This window comes from Brachionichthys hirsutus, chromosome 2 (assembly GCF_040956055.1).
Source record: "Brachionichthys hirsutus isolate HB-005 chromosome 2, CSIRO-AGI_Bhir_v1, whole genome shotgun sequence".
Classification (NCBI taxonomy): Eukaryota; Metazoa; Chordata; class Actinopteri; order Lophiiformes; family Brachionichthyidae; genus Brachionichthys; species Brachionichthys hirsutus.
This window is the reverse complement of record NC_090898.1, coordinates 1,223,524-1,243,624: the sequence shown is the minus strand read 5'-3', so window position 1 is coordinate 1,243,624 and position 20,101 is coordinate 1,223,524. Positions and strand designations below refer to the sequence as shown.

Below are 20,101 nucleotides of genomic sequence, written 5' to 3'. Positions count from 1 at the left end.
CATGGCAGCCTTCTAGCGTTCTGTCCTCCGTGTATTTGGAGATCAGTTTGTTGGGGACGCAGAGTTTTTTAAAGACAAAGGAAAAACATCGTCTTGTCGACGATGCCGATGGCAGCAGAAGGGCCGGGCTAATTCTGGCGGGTTTGGGTCTGAATGATGTCTCACACGGCGACTCGTCCTCTCTCCCTGTCTCGCAGCTCTGGACGGATGCTGAGGACTGAAGCAGACTGCGGCCCGACACAAAGCTCTTCTCAGGGAACACACAGATCCAGTCAGAGCTTCCGAAGCGCCTCGTCACTGCAGCCCTTCTAGGGTTGCTATGGCAGCTGCTGTCCCAGAGATCAAGTGCTGGACACAGGCTTGCCTCAGTAAGGCCGGACAGACCACGAGTCATCGCCACACAAGCCCCTCAGACGGCCAGCAAGCAGCGTTGAGTGTTACCGCCGGAACGCTTGGTTAGCCGAACGACCGAAGTCCTGCAGGCTGATGCTCGGCTCTCGGGACAATCCTCATGAGTCTTGTCCGTCTGCTCAGGCTCTTGGCCAAGAGTCCCTGTGCAGCAGCAGCGCCAGCGCGGTCCCGCCCGAGAGACGATGTTCCACCAGCAGGACCTCTTGAAGAGCCAGCTGCGGGACAGCCACCCGCCCATTAGGCAGCTCTTCCACTGCCAAGAGTGTGGGAAGCAGTACAACACCCAGCTGGGTTATAGACGCCACCTGGTGGCGGCCCACAGCGCTGCAGCAGCCCTGCCCCGCCCCGAGGGGGCACCTGCCCTGCTGGAGCACCTGGGCAGCCACATCGACAGGCCGCCGCCATCAGAGGGAAACGCCAACGCTGCTCTACCAGCGCGGGAGCGGAAGTACTCGTGCGAGAGGTGCGACCGCCGTTTTTATACTCGTAAGGATGTCCGGCGACACGCCGTGGTGCACACCGGCCGCCGGGACTTCCTGTGTCCACGCTGTGCACAGCGCTTCGGCAGGAGAGACCACCTGACCCGCCACTTGAAGAAGAGCCATGCGCAGGAGTCGGGCTTGATGCCCCCGTGTACACCCAGCACTCCCGTGGCTACACCGACCCCCACCCCCCAGTGTCCGGTGAAGGAGGAGCCGAGCCCTGCGAACTCCGATACAGGCGCCGTCTCCAAGGAACCCGGGGAGACGTACTCCAGGGAAATGTACAACTCCTACCCAATGGCCAATCCTGTCCCGGGATTGGGCCACGCTCATGGCCTCATGCAGGGCTCCTTGTCCCAGGGCATGGGGGCCATGGGTCGCCACATGGCCCCCCAGTCCTGTCACCGTCACCTGCAGCCCTCAGCGGCCCCTCAACAGCAGCCTTACAGCAACATGGCCAGGTACCAGCATGGATCTACCTCATATCCTCGTGCAGACGTGGACAGTTTCCTGCTGGACCTGCAGAGTGCCCCCCCACCTCACCTGAGTGTGAGCAGCTCTTCTGCCTCTACGTCTGCCTCCCCTCAGAGGGAGGTTATGGGCGAAGGCGTGAGTGCTGGTGGCAACCCCCATCCTGCTGGCTCCTCCTCCGAGCTGTCCTGTACAACGAACATGGACATCGGGCCCCTGCTGGGCTTCCTGCCCTTTAGCCTGCCGCCTTACAGCCCCCACATGGGGATGGGAGGGTTAGTGATGAGCTATCCACCTGCCACCACCGCCACTTCCTCTCCGTCCTCTTCTGCAGCGCTGTCCTCCCAGGCTCCAGGGCCGTTCTCGTTCTTCCAGCCTCCCCAGGCTCATGTACACCCGAGCCCTGGAGCCCCCACCCACAGCCAGCTACCTCAGGCTTACAGCGGTCCTGCTATGAGCAACTCGAGCGCCCTACCTCATTACTACCAGGCCTTTCAGCAGTAAGCACATCTGTTCCCACCAACGTTTTTTGTGAAGAGGGTAAAGAAGCATTTCTTTTTGCTTTGTTAAACTTTAGCCTGTCAGTGTCAAAACAAATCACCTCATCAGTATTACCTCATTATTTAAGAAGGAAGCTTGAAACTTTGAGGAAATGTAGATGTCACTCCAACCAAAGTAGAGTAGTGCTTCTATAAGAGACGTGTTACCGCAGGCCATGCACTTAACTCTCGTCACTCGCTGCACGATGCCGAGAGTCGCCCCGTTTTAGGACTCTGTTAGGAAGCTTTTATGCAGTAATTTATCATGTTTGTTACTGAAACCTTGAGATCTTCTCATTTTAGAATATTGGAAAGTAAGTGGCCTTACTAAAATAGAGTACGCTAACACTAACCGAGCGGTGCTCTAATAGAGCAAACGGTTTAACAGAGTCACTAGTGAACACTAACCGAGCGGTGCTCTAATAGAGCTAACGGTTTGACAGAGTCACTAGTGAACACTAACCGAGCGGTGCTCTAATAGAGCTAACGGTTTAACAGTCACTAGTGAACACTAACCGAGCGGTGCTCTAATAGAGCTAACGGTTTAACAGAGTCACTAGTGAACACTAACCGAGCGGTGCTCTAATAGAGCAAACGGTTTAACAGAGTCACTAGTGAACACTAACCGAGCGGTGCTCTAATAGAGCAAACGGTTTAACAGAGTCACTAGTGAACACTAACCGAGCGGTGCTCTAATAGAGCAAACGGTTTAACAGAGTCACTAGTGAACACTAACCGAGCGGTGCTCTAATAGAGCTAACGGTTTAACAGTCACTAGTGAACACTAACCGAGCGGTGCTCTAATAGAGCTAACGGTTTAACAGTCACTAGTGAACACTAAGCGAGCGGTGCTCTAATAGAGCTAACGGTTTAACAGTCACTAGTGAACACTAACCGAGCGGTGCTCTAATAGAGCAAACGGTTTAACAGAGTCACTAGTGAACACTAACCGAGCGGTGCTCTAATAGAGCTAACGATTTAACAGTCACTAGTGAACACTAACCGAGCGGTGCTCTAATAGAGCTAACGGTTTAACAGTCACTAGTGAACACTAACCGAGCGGTGCTCTAATAGAGCAAACGGTTTAACAGAGTCACTAGTGAACACTAACCGAGCGGTGCTCTAATAGAGCAAACGGTTTAACAGAGTCACTAGTGAACACTAACCGAGCGGTGCTCTAATAGAGCAAACGGTTTAACAGAGTCACTAGTGAACACTAACCGAGCGGTGCTCTAATTGAGCTAACGGTTTAACAGTCACTAGTGAACACTAACCGAGCGGTGCTCTAATAGAGCTAACGGTTTAACAGTCACTAGTGAACACTAACCGAGCGGTGCTCTAATAGAGCTAACGGTTTAACAGTCACTAGTGAACACTAACCGAGCGGTGCTCTAATAGAGCTAACGGTTTAACAGAGTCACTAGTGAACACTAACCGAGCGGTGCTCTAATAGAGCTAACGGTTTAACAGTCACTAGTGAACACTAACCGAGCGGTGCTCTAATAGAGCTAACGGTTTAACAGTCACTAGTGAACACTAACCGAGCGGTGCTCTAATAGAGCAAACGGTTTAACAGTCACTAGTGAACACTAACCGAGCTCACCAGCATGGTCACACAGTTTTGAACTATCTTGCGTAGCATCACTATGTTAAAATGCACTTAAATTCCACTGACAACATGGTTGCTGTTTTTAAAGGTTGTGGGCCAGAACGTTTGAGACCGTGGGTACCACGCAGGCAAAGAAGTATTGGACTCTGCGTACCTTGATTAGCGGTTGAAAGACTTTTTCTTTCCGTGGGGATCCTCAGGGATCAGCTGTTCATTGGCACCCAGAGTCGCGTCCGAGGGACGATGCTCGCGGCGTCCTGCCTGAATGAGGAGACAGTAGGGCGGCGGCTGCTTGTGGTCTGACGCTACTGGTACCAGGACAAAACAGAACTCTGACACGGTGCCGATCCGATGGACAAGCTCGGGGTTGCTGCTTGTCCCTGACGACATAGAAAAGTCTTTCACAAGGAGAAATGATCCCCTATAGTCATTGAGCAAAACCCTGAAATGTGTTCTGGGATGAGACGGAAATGATGGACTCACCTGAGTTCTGGAGACGATGGGATGTTCCCCAGCTTGGGGAACCCAACATGTCAACCAGAACACCAGTTTGGTCTTTCCCTGCGGTCCCTGGCACCCAGCCCTCCCGTTCGTAGGCTCCCACAGTGGAACTGCGTCCGATCTAGGTTTAAATGAATCTGACTGCTTCTGGTTCTGTTCAAGCTGGACCACTGGATCTGTGTGGGTTGTAACTGACTCCACAGAGAATCCATGAGTTCTACAAAAGCCTTCCGGAGCACCTTGGTGATAACGTTGGTTCCTCGAAAGTAGTTGGGATGGATTTGAAGTTTCTGGTGTAAAGACGACTCGTCCTGGACCGGGGGGGCGTAGTCAGAGCTGCTGGTCCAAACGGAACACGACTGCTGACAGATGCTCCTCAGAGCGGTCGAGTGCAGTGGAGGAGCCCTCCAGCTGGGAACCAGCCTCCAGGTGTCGCTGCGTTACACCTGAGAACCAGCCTCCAGGTGTCGCTGCGTCACACCTGAGAACCAGCCTCCAGGTGTCGCTGCGTCACGCCTGAGAACCAGCCTCCAGGTGTCGCTGCGTCACACCTGAGAACCAGCCTCCAGGTGTCGCTGCGTCACACCTGAGAACCAGCCTCCAGGTGTCGCTGCGTCGCGCCTGAGAACCAGCCTCCAGGTGTCGCTGCGTCGCACCTGAGAACCAGCCTCCAGGTGTCGCTGCGTCACACCTGAGAACCAGCCTCCAGGTGTCGCTGCGTCACACCTGAGAACCAGCCTCCAGGTGTCGCTGCGTCACGCCTGAGAACCAGCCTCCAGGTGTCGCTGCGTCACACCTGAGAACCAGCCTCCAGGTGTCGCTGCGTCACACCTGAGAACCAGCCTCCAGGTGTCGCTGCGTCGCGCCTGAGAACCAGCCTCCAGGTGTCGCTGCGTCGCACCTGAGAACCAGCCTCCAGGTGTCGCTGCGTCACACCTGAGAACCAGCCTCCAGGTGTCGCTGCGTCACACCTGAGAACCAGCCTCCAGGTGTCGCTGCGTCACGCCTGAGAACCAGCCTCCAGGTGTCGCTGCGTCGCGCCTGAGAACCAGCCTCCAGGTGTCGCACCAATGTCTTAAAATGCTACTGTCGTGCCTCGGAGTGTTTCAGCACTTACTCCTTTGATCTGTACCTCAAACATGAACCACTGTGGGTTTCTGAATTGATTTTATTTCGTTTGCTTCTAGTTATTTGGCGCTTGTGCCGTTAGTTTGAAACTATAAAGGTAGATTTTAAGAATCTAAACTCTATCTAGTGTCGGATGCTGACATTGTAATTCAGTCACGTTTTCTACCTCTACTTTGTCATATTTTCTGCTAAAATCATTAGAAATACTTTTTAACATGTAACGATTCGGCTGTTTTTACCACTGTGGGGTATCAAGTCAGCATTAGACCAGGTACACACAAGTCCTGCGGTGTACCTCAGGGTCAAACATCGTTCTCTGTACTTGCCTTTAATGATATTTCTACTTATTTACTACCTCAGAAGAGACGGGTGTCTGTCCCTCTAACGACAGAGACGGCATCTGTGTAGAGTTTTATTTTTGTCACAGGAAGCACATGTACTTTGTAACTCCATAGTGTCTTCTTTTGATACTGCGATAAACTCCCAGCAGGAGGGGGGGTTAGGGTGCCGGTCCACGCGCCTGTGACTCCGGTCTGGAAGGGTCCGGACGGCGCTGGAAGCACCCAGCCTCATGTTGCTTGGGCAGCAGTCTGCGCCCAGTGGAGGCCCCCTAGTTATCAGTTGGAACGCTGGAATCTGCAACGCCACACGACTCGTCTGAGACGTGAAGGACACTGCGACGCTTTTCCATCTGAACACAGGTCGTCCCTCCCACTGCGGATCGTCCGTGTTGCGTGTTTGGACTAGCACACGTCTGGTGCTGCGTGTTTTCGTCTGTTCGTACCGCCCTGGCGGCCGTAAAGCGTTCATTCAGCGTCTGCTCAGAACCGCTGCCCGGCAGGCTTCACCACCTCCTTTAGATCTGTTTTGCTTTAGGTGATTATTATCATGTAATAGACTAGAAGATGGTGAAAACAAATGGATTTGTTATTTTCTGATTGTGTATAAAGTCATACAAAATAAATCTTTAGATTTTGACTGTGTTTCTTGGACTGGTTCGTTTGCACCTGCTGCTGTCGGACCCGGCAGCGAAGCAGGTGAGCCCGGACTGGACTCCAGGAGGGCTCGTTCTGTCAACGGGTGCGGCTCGCTTCGGACCTGGAGCCGTGCGCTCACTGACGGGTCGTTTTAAGTTGAAGTTAAACTGGAGCCAGCGTTCAACGAAGCCACGTCAGAGGTTAAAGGCTCTTTTTACTACTTTTTAATGGCTAATTGTAAAATTAGTCCACTCTTTGATTTCTATGTTCAGAATTATATTTCATATCGATCATTAGTGTTATTTTGAGAGAAGTAATGATAAAATTATGATCGGATGAGTATTTCCGCGTTGTTGCAGTCTGAATGACGTTGTCGTCCTGCTCCTACTATGGACACGCCCTCCCCTGCCTCTCATTGGCTTTAAATATGATGACGTTCCCGCCTGGTCTAATAGCCATTCAGGTCCCGCCTCCCGGGTCGGTTGCCATAGTAGGATTTCAATTGACACGCAGTTCCTCTCGAACAACCTTGATGGGCTACCAAGAACGTGACGTAGGGAGACTTCCTGTGGACCGGTCCGTCTTCCCGCGATACTTCCTCCAGGTTTGGTCGACTTCTCCTCGAGCGCAGCGCCGACAGCGATTACCGGACTACCGGTATTTAGTATTCTGCTGAAGTGAATGTGTGGAAGGAGCTAGCCTGCTAGCCTGCTGGCCTGCTGCTAGTCCGGCCGTCTGTTCACAACGCCGCCCGCGCTGTGGCTTCAGCGGAAGCGTACGCCCCCCTGGCCGTAGCATACGCAGCTAAATGCTAACATTTAGCCGCGTAGTACCGTTGAAAGCTAGTGATCTTGAGCAAATCTCAAAAGCCGGAGGGCCGGGATGCAAGAGGGGTATCAGTGAGGAACGAGCCGCGTCCACGGTGAGTGACGTCACGCAGCAGGCTGCTACTACCGGACAACTGCTAATCACAGCTAGGCTGTGTTAGCCTTCCAACTCAATGTCAGACCGGTCAGCAGAGACCGATTTTGACCAGTAGGTGGTGCTGGTGTCACGGCCTTAATGGCGATGGGGTGCGCTCAGACCATCAGGTACTAAAGGGTTAATGACGTCACACGGGCCGAGCACCGGGATCACGGAGAGCTTCGTTTGTATCTGATCCGGATTCAAAGAACTGTTTTCATGTGTCGATGGTGTCACTGCGGTTTAACACGCTGGTCCGAGCCCCAAAGCATCAGTAGGTGGACCCGGAGTCGAGCACAGGCCAGCCAATAGAAACACTCGATGCACGAGAGTGTGTCTGAGGCGTGCCCGGTGATGTCACTGACCTTTGACCCGTCAGGAGGTTCTGGTGAGTTCTGGTGTGTTGTCTGAGGCTGTGATGTCACTGACCTGGGACCTGTTTGGAGGTTCTGGTGAGTTCTGGTCCGTTGTCTGAGGCTGTGATGTCACTGACCTGGGACCTGTTTGGAGGTTCTGGTGAGTTCTGGTCCGTTGTCTGAGGCTGTGATGTCACTGACCTGGGACCTGTTTGGAGGTTCTGGTGAGTTCTGGTCCGTTGTCTGAGGCTGTGATGTCACTGACCTGGGACCTGTCGGGAGGTTCTGGTGAGTTCTGGTGCGTTGTCTGAGGCTGTGATGTCACTGACCTGGGACCTGTTTGGAGGTTCTGGTGAGTTCTGGTCCGTTGTCTGAGGCTGTGATGTCACTGACCTGGGACCTGTTTGGAGGTTCTGGTGAGTTCTGGTGCGTTGTCTGAGGCTGTGATGTCACTGACCTGGGACCTGTTTGGAGGTTCTGGTGAGTTCTGGTCCGTTGTCTGAGGCTGTGATGTCACTGACCTGGGACCTGTTTGGAGGTTCTGGTGAGTTCTGGTCTGTTGTCTGAGGCTGTGATGTCACTGACCTGGGACCTGTTTGGAGGTTCTGGTGAGTTCTGGTCTGTTGTCTGAGGCTGTGATGTCACTGACCTGGGACCTGTCGGGAGGTTCTGGTGCGTTGTCTGAGGCTATGACGTCACTGACCTGGGACCTGTTTGGAGGTTCTGGTGAGTTCTGGTCCGTTGTCTGAGGCTGTGATGTCACTGACCTGGGACCTGTTTGGAGGTTCTGGTGAGTTCTGGTCCGTTGTCTGAGGCTGTGATGTCACTGACCTGGGACCTGTTTGGAGGTTCTGGTGAGTTCTGGTCCGTTGTCTGAGGCTGTGATGTCACTGACCTGGGACCTGTTTGGAGGTTCTGGTGAGTTCTGGTCCGTTGTCTGAGGCTGTGATGTCACTGACCTGGGACCTGTCGGGAGGTTCTGGTGAGTTCTGGTGCGTTGTCTGAGGCTGTGATGTCACTGACCTGGGACCTGTTTGGAGGTTCTGGTGAGTTCTGGTCCGTTGTCTGAGGCTGTGATGTCACTGACCTGGGACCTGTTTGGAGGTTCTGGTGAGTTCTGGTGCGTTGTCTGAGGCTGTGATGTCACTGACCTGGGACCTGTTTGGAGGTTCTGGTGAGTTCTGGTGCGTTGTCTGAGGCTGTGATGTCACTGACCTGGGACCTTTTTGGAGGTTCTGGTGAGTTCTGGTCCGTTGTCTGAGGCTGTGATGTCACTGACCTGGGACCTGTTTGGAGGTTCTGGTGAGTTCTGGTCTGTTGTCTGAGGCTGTGATGTCACTGACCTGGGACCTGTTTGGAGGTTCTGGTGAGTTCTGGTCTGTTGTCTGAGGCTGTGATGTCACTGACCTGGGACCTGTCGGGAGGTTCTGGTGCGTTGTCTGAGGCTGTGACGTCACTGACCTGGGACCTGTTTGGAGGTTCTGGTGAGTTCTGGTCCGTTGTCTGAGGCTGTGATGTCACTGACCTGGGACCTGTTTGGAGGTTCTGGTGAGTTCTGGTCCGTTGTCTGAGGCTGTGATGTCACTGACCTGGGACCTGTTTGGAGGTTCTGGTGAGTTCTGGTCCGTTGTCTGAGGCTGTGATGTCACTGACCTGGGACCTGTTTGGAGGTTCTGGTGAGTTCTGGTGCGTTGTCTGAGGCTGTGACGTCACTGACCTGGGACCTGTTTGGAGGTTCTGGTGAGTTCTGGTGCGTTGTCTGAGGCTGTGATGTCACTGACCTGGGACCCATCTTTACACTGACGCTACTTTGACCTCAGCGAGCGTTTGTAAAGGGTCTACGAGAATCTCTGATTGTAATGAACAATGACGTTGACGCTGTCGCCGTGGCGACGCCCCGGTCCTCATTTCACCGGACGTTTGTGGCGTGTGTTCAGCGCGTGTGTTTTCGTGCTCCGTCTAGTGCCATGTCTCTGGTGTTCCCGCGGCCCAACTCCAACGCAGGCCACGGCAAGAAGGACAAGAGACTCATGGCGGAAGTGAACGCGTCGCCGCTCAAGCATTTTGTCACGGCAAAGAAGAAAATCAACGGCATCTTCGAGCAGCTGGGGGCCTACATCAAGGAGAGCGCGCCCTTTCTCCAAGGTACTTCCCCACCTGTCCTCTAGTTGAGCCAGCAGAGAACTGGTGTCGTTCCCGCTTCGCGGCTAGCTGAGCCTCCTCTCAGCAGCAAGAAGGCGATCCACCAGGTGTTCTTTCGTATTGCAAGAAGAATACAGTCGTCCCTCGATATAATGCGGTTCATCTTCTGCGACTTCGCTGCTTCGCGGAGTTTTAATACAATTTTTCAGATTTTATTTTTTGCATTTGAACGCGCCTTGAAACGGCGCAAGGACGAAGGCGCGGTCGGAGGAACTGGGAAATACGCGCGAGTTGCTATTAATCATTTCTCATGTGTTCAACCTCGTAGGTTGATCACTAAAATTAAATTTGTTATTTCTAGAAGCTATCATGTTTATTTGTTAAGCGTTTGTTTTATAGCGCTCTTATTCTCTGTGTAAAAAGAGGCTTTTATTTTGTAGGAGCATAAACGTCACGTCCCTTTTGGGTTTTGTTTCTTCCTGTTGATACATGTAGCCGCTGCCGTTCCGCTGTGCTAAGCTATCCAATAAAGCAGCATGAGAGGCTAAAGACAGCACGAGTAGAATATTTGTTCTTCTGCACTCCAAGCGGCTCTTTCCTCGACCTGCACGCCTTAACATTATTAACAGGAAAACGTTTACTGTACGTACTATATATTTATATTCCTCAAACAAATGTTTAGTTCTGAAAAGGTTCTGATCTTTGGTTTCATTCTATAATACTGAAACAATCTATTTAGATTAATGCCTGACTGTTAAACGTGTATAAAGTGTGTGGTGAGGGGTTTAACAGCCTTAAAACATTTATGTACATGTATAATAATTGGGAAAAAAATACAAATTACTACATTGCGGATTTCACTTATTGCGGGTTGTTTTTGGATCGTAACCCCCGCGGAAAATGAGGGACTACTGTACAGGGAGAAGAGTAAGCTGGAGGAATAGCGTGACGGTCACCACGACGACGTACGACTCGTGAGTCTCAAAGACGCACTCTGACGGATGGCTTCCTCCTGTCCTGTCAGATACCTACAAAAACGAGGAGCTGGACCCCGTCACCACTGAGGAGCAGGTCCAGGAGGTCCGGGGTTACCTGGCCAAGGTGGCAGGGATCGGAGAGGTGCTCGCCCGCAGGCACATGAAGGTGGTTTTCTTCGGGAGGTGCGTCTCCTCATGCTCTCCTTCCTGTTCCTGTGTTGGATCTGGTTTCATCTCAGCATCCATTCTGACCCGAAGCACGAGGATCGACAGCACGGCGTGTTTGCTTTGCAGGACGAGTAACGGGAAGAGCTCGGTGATCAATGCCATGTTGTGTGACAAGGTCCTGCCCTCGGGCATCGGGCACACGACCAACTGCTTCCTGAGGGTGGAGGGCACCGACGGCCACGAGGCCTTCCTCCTCACCGAGGGCTCTGAGGAGAGGAAGAGCATCAAGGTGAGCGTTGAGCTGCTCCACGCCGCCGCGGCGCTGCTCCACGCCGCCGCTCACCGCTGTGCTCTGCGTGGCAGACGGTGAACCAGCTGGCCCACGCGCTGCACCAGGATGAAGACCTGGAGGCCGGCAGCTTGGTCTGCGTCATGTGGCCCAAGGCCAAGTGTGCTCTGCTCAGGGACGATCTGGTGCTGGTGGACAGGTCAGCCGCTAACTCTGGTTCGGGCCGGCCTTGCATTGCTCTCTCTCCGTTTACTAACCCCCCCCTCCCCCCTCCAGCCCAGGGATTGATGTCACCACGCAGCTGGACAGCTGGATCGACAAGTTCTGTCTGGATGCTGATGTGTTTGTTCTGGTGGCCAACTCCGAGTCCACTCTGATGCAGACGGTGAGGCGGGACGGGGGAGGACCCGGTCGGGGGGGAGTGTTGATGTAATGCATGTCTCCGTCTCCGCTGATGTCTTAATTGTGTCCTGCTTGTCGCTGGACAGGAGAAGTCCTTCTTCCACAAGGTCAACGAGCGACTGTCCAGTCCCAACATCTTCATCCTCAACAACCGCTGGGACGCCTCGGCCTCGGAGCCGGAATACATGGATGAGGTCAGTGCGCATTGCCGCGGGTACTACAGAGTACTACAGAGCACTACAGAGTGCTACAGAGCACTACAGAGCACTACTGAGCGCTACAGAGCGCTACAGAGCGCTACAGAGCGCTACAGAGCGCTACGGAGCGCTACAGAGCGCTACAGAGCGCTACGGAGCGCTACAGAGCACTACGGAGTACTACAGAGCACTACAGAGTACTACAGAGTACTACAGAGCACTACAGAGCACTACAGAGCACTGCAGAGCACTACAGAGCACTACAGGGGCGGCTGTGGCTCAGTTGGTAGAGTGGGTCGTCCAGTGATCAGAAGGTCGGTGGTTTGAATCCCAGCTCTGACTGTCTGCGTGTCGAAGTGTCCTTGGGCAAGACACTGAACCCCAAATTGCTCCCAGTGGGTCTGGCCGCACCTTGCATGGCAGCAGTCGCCCACTGGAGTATGAATGTGTGTGTGAATGGGTGAATGTGAGGCCTCATGTAAAGCGCCTTGAGCGCCGCGAAGCGGTGGAAAGGCGCTATGTAAGTGCAGTCCATTTACCATTTACAGAGTACTGCAGAGTACTGCAGAGCACTACAGAGCGCTACAGAGCGCTACAGAGCGCTACAGAGCGCTACAGAGCGCTACAGAGCACTACAGAGCACTACAGAGCACTACAGAGCACTACAGAGCACTACAGAGCACTACAGAGCACTACAGAGCACTACAGAGCACTACAGAGCGCTACAGAGCGCTACAGAGCGCTACAGAGCGCTACAGAGCGCTACAGAGCGCTACAGAGCGCTACAGAGCGCTACAGAGCGCTACAGAGCACTACAGAGCACTACAGAGCACTACAGAGCGCTACAGAGCGCTACAGAGCACTACAGAGCGCTACAGAGCGCTACAGAGCGCTAGAGAGCGCTAGAGAGCGCTACGGAGCACTAGCGGCCCTGTTCAGCCACACCGAGTCCAGCTTTCAGTCGCAGGCTGATGATGAAATGTTCTGAAAGCAACATGGAACGGCCCGCCCTACCCGTTGCCACGCCCACCGATGTGTCACCGCGGCGGCATTACCAGGTAACTTCAACAGGGAAGCCGAAGTGTTTCCCAACATGAGAGCGTAGTGAGGTGGGCGGGGCTTCCAGCTCAGGCTTCTCGCTTGCATTTGCTAGTCCCGCCTCCGAGCTTCCAGCGCCCGTCCGTCTCACGCAATGGTGTCCGTGCGGAAACTCGCCCAGGACTTTAGTTCCGCACAGAGCGCTAAGATCGCGCTAGTAATAAATGTAATGAGGAGAAATGCGTAAACCCAAAACGGTACGGATGGACACCGCCTTTGTAGGACAGGACGCCAGCTTGTGTCCCCGGTGGTCGTTACGGAGAGGCGGGGCCAACCCATGTGGACTCTTGTAAATCAGGCAGCTGTTTTATCATTCTATGAAGTTTTGAAAGCTCAATAAATTCTTTTACTTTGATACTTTTTCTATCAGGACTTTTCCGAGCTCTTTTATAGAGTCTCTCGGATGGTTTCACCTGCCAGAGACCGGCTGGGTCATACGACAGCCGACATGGGGAAGCATCCTGGACGCGTTGTGTCTTATTATTGTACTTATGGTCTCTAAAGCCCCCTTTGCTTTGCTCTGCTTTATCCGTGTTAGCATTGATTAAAGTAGTTCTGGCGTCAGATTGGTTCCTCTTCTTCTGTTATTTCTATGCTAGCTGTAAAATCACAAATGTTTTCATCCGAGACTCTCATGCATTGTATTTTTAACGTAACCGGAACCTGCCATCTCGGCAGACTAGCCTATCGTGTTTTATTTCCTACGAGGGCTGTGCCCCCCCCCCCCCCCCCCCCACGGTGAAGCATACAACCAACAAGACGGACGGAAGGACAGACACGGTTCTGAGGAGGCAGGGCAGCTCCTTGTGTCTCCCCCTCTCATCCAACCTTAACTCCAAGAGTTATCCCGAGACACCAGATCCGCAAAGGTCTCAAGAGGAGAGTCTGGATCAGGTCTCAGGAGATCTGAGGTAGAGGAGGCAGGTCAGAGTGAGGCCACAGACACGAACCCGGCAACTGACTCGGAGAGCGGGGGAGGAGCTAATGAGTGTATCTACATCAGTGATTAGAGACATTACCTTTCACGGTAATCAGAAACCTTTAAACTGTTGGTTGGTGTCACCCTTAGAGGCAGGACTCGTCCCACGGAACGGGGTGTGTCCTGCCAGTACTACAATAAGAGTAGTACCTTGTTGGACCTCATATATTCAATCAGATGTGTTTCTCTGTCAGGTGCGCAGGCAGCACATGGACAGGTGCAGCAACTTCCTGGTGGATGAGCTGGGTGTGGTCGATCGGGCCCAGGCCGGTGACCGCATCTTCTTTGTCTCTGCCAAAGAGGTCCTCCAGGCTCGAGTGCAGAAGGCCCAAGGGATGCCTGAAGCAGGTGTGGACCAACGTGATTTAACGCTGACGGACACACAATGAAATCAGTTTGAGAAAAGACTCGGCTTCCTCATGGCCACAGGTGCAGCAGTATGTAGTACCGCAGCGATGCGTTGACGTTGATATGCGTAGATGTACTTTGAAAGACTTGGGGTGTGTCTGTCTGCTTGTATGGGGTTCTGTTCCCTCTGTGGTTCTACTGGACCATTCTGCCTCAGTAAAGTACACGATAGTGACACTTTGGTATTCCTTCTGGGAGTCAGTGTGAGATGTGTCAGGCCGGCGCTGGACCCCTGCGGGCGTCGACCCTTTCATTCTGTTCTCTCTTTACAGGTGGAGCTCTTGCAGAAGGTTTTCAGGCCAGAATGTTTGAGTTCCAGAACTTTGAGCGGCGTTTTGAGGTAAAACTGGTCACTTTAAATACCTTTGTGGGTGGGGGCGGTTGAAATGCTCCTGTTGGGGACCCCTTCGTGAGTCGGACTCCAGCTTTGGCGTTTAACAGGATTCTAGTCTTTGTGCTCGGCTGTTCTTAAAACATTGTGCGTCCTGATCTGTTTTGTAAATGTTCTTTTTCCAACAACTACAAAGTCAGAACTCTCCCTACCCTGCTACTAATCGCCTGATGCTCATTGTCTTCGCGGATTGGTTTAGACATGAGCCAATCACAGCTGGGGGGGAAGGATTTGCTCATGACTTTGTCATGATGATGAATATATTTATTAGATAGAATGTTAGAGTACAAGTACGGTCACACAGTAGCATGTATTACAGTACAAGTACAGTCACACATCCTGTCTAAGAGGAGCATTTCTAAAAAGCCCTTGCGGTCTTGTTTCCGTTGAAAGTCCTTCGTACATAAATCATCCATAATTAACAATACAAATAAAAATAAAACCAATATTCAGTAACTCGATTGATGCAAAGTAACGATCCTGGGATAAAACATACTGTGCTGGATGCACAGCGATGCCCCAGCTGAGGTTGATTTATTTACCTGTGAGGTATAGAAACCTTGGCCCCGTGTAACTTTCAGGACTTTGACTTGCTTTGGTTCTGTCTGCTGTGTGAAGGAGTGCATCTCCCAGTCCGCTGTGAAGACCAAGTTTGAGCAGCACACGGTGAGGGCCAAGCAGATCTCTGAAGCGCTGCGCCGCATCATGGATTCTGTCCACGTTGCTGCACAAGAGCAGAGGTGAGTCGCATTGATGCGTTACCTGGGCGGGGGCTGCAGGTGCTCGCCGTCCTCTGGGCCCTCGAGGAGATTCTGTCTTCTCCTCTAGGGTCTACTGCCTTCTCACCAAAGAGGACCGCCAGGACCGATTGGAGTTCATAGACAAACAGTTGGACCTGCTGGCCATGGACTGCAAGTCCAAGATCAAGAAGATTACAGAGGAGGTGGAGAGACAGGTGAACCTTACGATGATGTCATAACATAAAAAAAGAATTGAAAACTAGGCTTGCAAAAAGAGAGAGAGAAAGTCTTCCACAAGCGGCTGTGTCCAGCTGTGTCCTCTGCTCCTGTCCAGGTGTCCAACGCCATGGCCGAGGAGATCAGGAAGCTCCACCTGCTGGTGGACGACTTCCACCTGGACTTCCACCCGTCTCTAGTGGTGCTCAAGGTCTACAAGAACGTGAGTATTCCACGTCGTTCATCAGAAGTACTGCGTCTATTACTGCTGCACGTTTTGGACAGCTGGCTCAAGGACATGTCCTGACTAAAGGACAACGGGTGACTGTAGATTGTTTCATGCTTCCGACCTAGAGAGTTAATCTCTTTGCATTTGCCTTCCGGAAAGCTTTAGCATCTGTCTGGGGTTCACCCTGGACAAGTCGCCAGTTATTTGCAGGGCCACAAAGAGGGACTAACAGCCGATTGTTCGGTGTCCATATCGAAAATGTGTGCATTAATTTCCAATGATTCACGTATGACTCATACATTTCTTTACACTTTGACCAATCCGGCGCACCTCCAGAAGTTGGGACGACTTTGGTTTTACAACACGGGACGAGTCACAGACACAAGTCCTTAGCGAGTCATGCTGAAAAGCAGCAGCGACGTCGAGAGGAAACGCGACAAACCTCCACAGCGACCTCGACACGAGCACACGGAACGTCTGCTGGATGTTTGTAATCTAGAGATCCGGAGGGTTGGTTCTCAAACGAGGACGGATGAAGGTTTCACTGCGACACAAAGCTTTACCTGCAGCCATTACGCGTTTACAGACGTTAATAGTTCAGGTACCGAACAGAACGGGAATGTTTCCAGTGTTTTGTTGTAAAGCTCTCGCTTCAAAATGATTGCTGGGAAAATACACACGAACGTAATAATGAAAATAAATGCAGTATTTGAGTATCCATGTCTGTAATTGCGCATTTGTGAATTGGTATGTTTATAGATATTTTCCTTATGGTTCATGCAGATTGTGTTTTTAGATGAAAGGAAAAAAATATTGCAACAATATCGTTATCGCAGGACTTTCCAATATCGCGCATTTAACCACAAAATCTGGCCTTGATGCGGCACGAGCTTCTGAAGTCAGGCAATGTAGGAACACACCTCCTCGCAGAAGTAATCAATAGGATCCATTAACCATTTAAACCCAATTTACCGATACACAAGCCCTGGGACGATCCCTCTGTCGGCGTAATTCTGACGGGTTCTGGAAGCTGCTCGGCGCTGCCCTCATGCCCACGGACTGTCTCTGTCTGTTCCAGGAGCTGCACCGCCACATAGAGGACGGTCTGGGCAAGAACATGTCAGAGAGGTGCTCCGCCTCCATCACCAGCGCCCTGCAGGCCACACAGACCGACATGATCGGTAACACCACGGAGATGGCTGATCGATACGCACGAATGGCTTTACGCTCGTCCCCGGTTCATCCCCGGTTCATCCCCGGTTCATCCCCGGTTCATCCCCGGTGTTCCGTTCAGGGACAATTCACAAAGTAGCGACGCCATATTCATTTTCTCATCCTTTATGAAATTGATTCTCAATTCTCAACTTCTTTTAGTGGCAGAAATTGATTTTAAAATTACTTCAAGTGTTTCATTGTCGAGGGTCTGTTTTAGGTAGAGTGTTCCAGGAGGTCTGTTGGGGAAATTAGGGAATTGTTTTTTTGACAGTCTCTCGCCTGGAGATAACGGAAAAAGTTTGAATTTGCAAAGCCAAATTTAGAGGAGAGGTCAGCAAGAGATGGAAAAAACATTCTTCTCATCCAAATCCTGAAACATGATCGAACTTTAAACATTTATACACGCCACAGAATCCGTGCTATATGAAGCCACATGTCCGTCAAGTGGAGCGGCGGTAGAGAGAGGGACGCCCGTCCATGGAGCGTAGTGGGAAGCCAAAGGGGTCTCCAGCCAGTTCATGGCAGCTCCTGCTTTAGGAGGTACCCAGTACGACTGGGTCTCCTCTCAGCCGTCCTATTGGCGCCGGGACGTTGAGCATCATCGTCAGACGAAGATCGCTCTGATCTCTTCATGTGTTCTGTCCGTGTGTCCGTCCAGACGGCCTGAAGCCTCTGTTGCCCGGCGCCGTCAGAGAGCAGGTGGACAAGCTGGTTCCCCGGCCGTGCTTCAGCCTCAGTTATGACCTGGCCTGTGACAAGCTTTGCAGCGACTTCCAAGAGGACATCGGCTTCCACTTCTCCCTGGGCTGGACCATGCTGGTCAACCGCTTCCTGGGACCCAAGAACACCCGGCGAGCCCTCGGGGCCTACGGTGACCAGGTGAAGCACCATCCTCTCACTGCCTGGAGCAGATTTTCTTAGTTCTGGTCTGCAGAGAACTTTAGGACCCCTTTACAACATGGTCTCTTAAATGCTGGGCGGCGCCTTCAGATTGGACCGAGCAGAGCGGATGGGCCGGACTAATCCAGAGGCTTGTTTAACTGCCCGTGTCCTCCGTGTGTTTAGAGTCAGTGAGTTCTGAGATCCCTGACAGAACGGTACCACCGGACTCCCAACGGTCCACTAATCACCCCCATGCTCCTCATGATTCAGAGTGAGGTCCACTCCGCAGGTTCCCTCCGGTCAAACGGTAGAAAGGTCGTCTGTCTGCTTCGGACATCATGAAGATGGAAGCCAGTTCGGTTTCAGTTTTCCATACTGGACCCAATTGTCGGTTTTAAAATGGCGTTTTGGATTCTCTTAGCTGAGCTGTTCCTCCTGCAGGTCCCTCGACCTTTGGCCTTGACTCCAGTCAGCACCAGTATGCCGCCGTTCCCACAAAGTTCTGTGACCCAGGAAGAGCTAATGGTCTCCATGGTGACTGGTCTGGCTTCCCTAACCTCCCGCACTTCCATGGGCGTGCTTGTTGTTGGCGGCGTGGTGAGGAGGCACAGAAACACACACATTAAATCGATGCGAGTGAGAGCAGCACGGTGAACTGTGGAAACCTTTAGTCAAAGGTTTTGGCTCTAACGAGACCTGCTGGGTCAGACGGCGTCACCTTTCACCTTTCACCTGCCACACGGAGCTTTGTTGCTGTGTGCAGGTTTGGAAGGCAGTGGGCTGGCGTCTGATCGCCCTGTCGGTCGGCCTGTATGGCCTCCTCTACGTCTATGAGAGGCTCACCTGGACCACCAAGGCCAAGGAGAGGGCCTTCAAAAGACAGTTCGTGGACTACGCCAGTGAAAAGCTGCAGCTCATCGTCAGCTACACCGGCTCCAACTGCAGCCACCAAGTCCAGCAGTGAGCACGCTCGCCCCTCGGCCGTCACGCGTGCTCGCCGTCTGTTCTGACGCGTTGGCGTCCCTGTGCCTGTGTTGACCAGGGAGTTGGCCGGCGTGTTTGCTCAGCTCTGCCAGCAGGTCGACGTCACCCGTCAGAACCTTGAGGATGAGATCGGCGACATGAACAGCAAGATCCAGCTGCTGGACGGCCTGCAGAGCAAAGCTAAGCTGCTACGGTAGGAGGACCCCGACATGGACGCAACGCTTTGGCGTTTGCTCCCATTTTCCAGGAGAGTCTCTCGTTGACGGGTGACGCTCCGTCGTACGTGTCCCTTTTTACGTGGCTGTGCTTCTAATGTTTGCGTTTCATCGTCAGGAACAAGGCGGGCTGGCTGGACAGTGAGCTCAACATGTTCACCCAGCAGTACCTTCACCACAGCAAGTGAGCCACTCCTCAGCAGAAGGGAGTCACGGGGGGGGGTTGGGTTATGTAACGTCGACAGCCGTCAGTGGGTGGCGCTAAAGTGTCAAGAACAAAGCGGCATGAAGAGGTCCAACGGGGCCAGAACCCAAGTCCTTCCTCAGCGACGCTGAGCTTGGACCTGATGGACCTTTGTCTTTGTATCCACGCTGGGGACGCCGGCCCGGTGCCATGCTCCGGTTAAAGGTGGTCCAACTGGGACATGTCTGATTGGTCAAAGCAATGAGTTATTTCCTGGTCCTGCTGTCTTTGTGTAGCTTCGGAGAACAATGGGGACTTGGTTGCTTAGCGACATCCGTGTGTCTGTTCACTGTTAGTCCATCACTGTCTCTGATTCCACTCGTCTGCCTGTTCTGACTGATGACATGGATCGAGTCACCGCGGGTAACGATGTCAGGAACCCGTCTGAACCGACTAGACCGTTTGAGTGTTCTCCCACTCGGTTCTATGAGTACCAGTAACTATGTTGTGGGGGTTCCTTCCAGAACCCTGACGCCGTAGACGGTCCTAGTGGAGGTCGGAACTACAGCTTGCACTGATTCTAAGCGGGTCTGCAGGCCCCTCATCAGAACCCGTTGTCTTTCACAGGCCTCTGATCAACCCCTCTATTAGACAACATTTTTAAGGCAAGACTTGAACGCTGGCGGTGGCTGTCCTCTGTCTTTGTCCATATCACACATGGGATTTAACAGCGAAAGCACCAAGCGGGGTTTGAACCACATGATGGGACGCGGCTGTACCGCTCGTCCTCCGGAGTGAAGGCTCGCGCTCTATCGATTTGCTGCTTGTTTCTAGATATAAACAGACTAGTTCACAAAAGTGGAAGGGATGAGCTGCATGCAGTGGATGTTTCTGTAATAACTATGTAATAAAGACAATAGCGCTGACAGTGCTAGTTGCTTATTGAAA

General features: G+C 52.6%; 2 protein-coding genes across 2 annotated transcripts; both read left to right on the top strand.

The window, feature by feature from the left end:
- Positions 1 to 593: 593 nt before the first annotated feature.
- On the top strand, positions 594 to 1,868 carry LOC137902624 (zinc finger protein PLAGL2-like). The gene has a single exon (XM_068746721.1). It carries the CDS (start codon positions 594 to 596, stop codon positions 1,866 to 1,868), a length of 1,275 nt encoding a protein of 424 aa, XP_068602822.1.
- A 7,536-nt stretch (positions 1,869 to 9,404) lies between these two features.
- Positions 9,405 to 20,101, top strand: mfn2 (mitofusin 2). The gene is made up of 17 exons (XM_068745320.1): positions 9,405 to 9,582; positions 10,604 to 10,739; positions 10,851 to 11,013; positions 11,088 to 11,212; positions 11,290 to 11,398; positions 11,502 to 11,609; positions 13,884 to 14,037; positions 14,370 to 14,437; positions 15,107 to 15,228; positions 15,317 to 15,443; positions 15,563 to 15,667; positions 16,752 to 16,854; positions 17,547 to 17,767; positions 18,212 to 18,367; positions 18,534 to 18,730; positions 18,813 to 18,947; positions 19,088 to 20,101. The coding sequence occupies exons 1-17, from the start codon at positions 9,405 to 9,407 to the stop codon at positions 19,155 to 19,157; spliced, it is 2,277 nt and encodes a 758-aa protein (XP_068601421.1). The 3' UTR covers positions 19,158 to 20,101.

Bases quoted from the DNA above. Each gene is read 5' to 3' on its own strand.
- LOC137902624 (XM_068746721.1), top strand. From the start codon at position 594: ATGTTCCACCAGCAGGACCTCTTGAAGAGCCAGCTGCGGGACAGCCAC.
- mfn2 (XM_068745320.1), top strand. From the start codon at position 9,405: ATGTCTCTGGTGTTCCCGCGGCCCAACTCCAACGCAGGCCACGGCAAG. The intron at 11,399-11,501 runs GTGAGGCGGGAC...GTCGCTGGACAG, and splicing joins AGTCCACTCTGATGCAGACG to GAGAAGTCCTTCTTCCACAA. The intron at 17,768-18,211 runs GTGAAGCACCAT...TTCCTCCTGCAG, and splicing joins TCGGGGCCTACGGTGACCAG to GTCCCTCGACCTTTGGCCTT.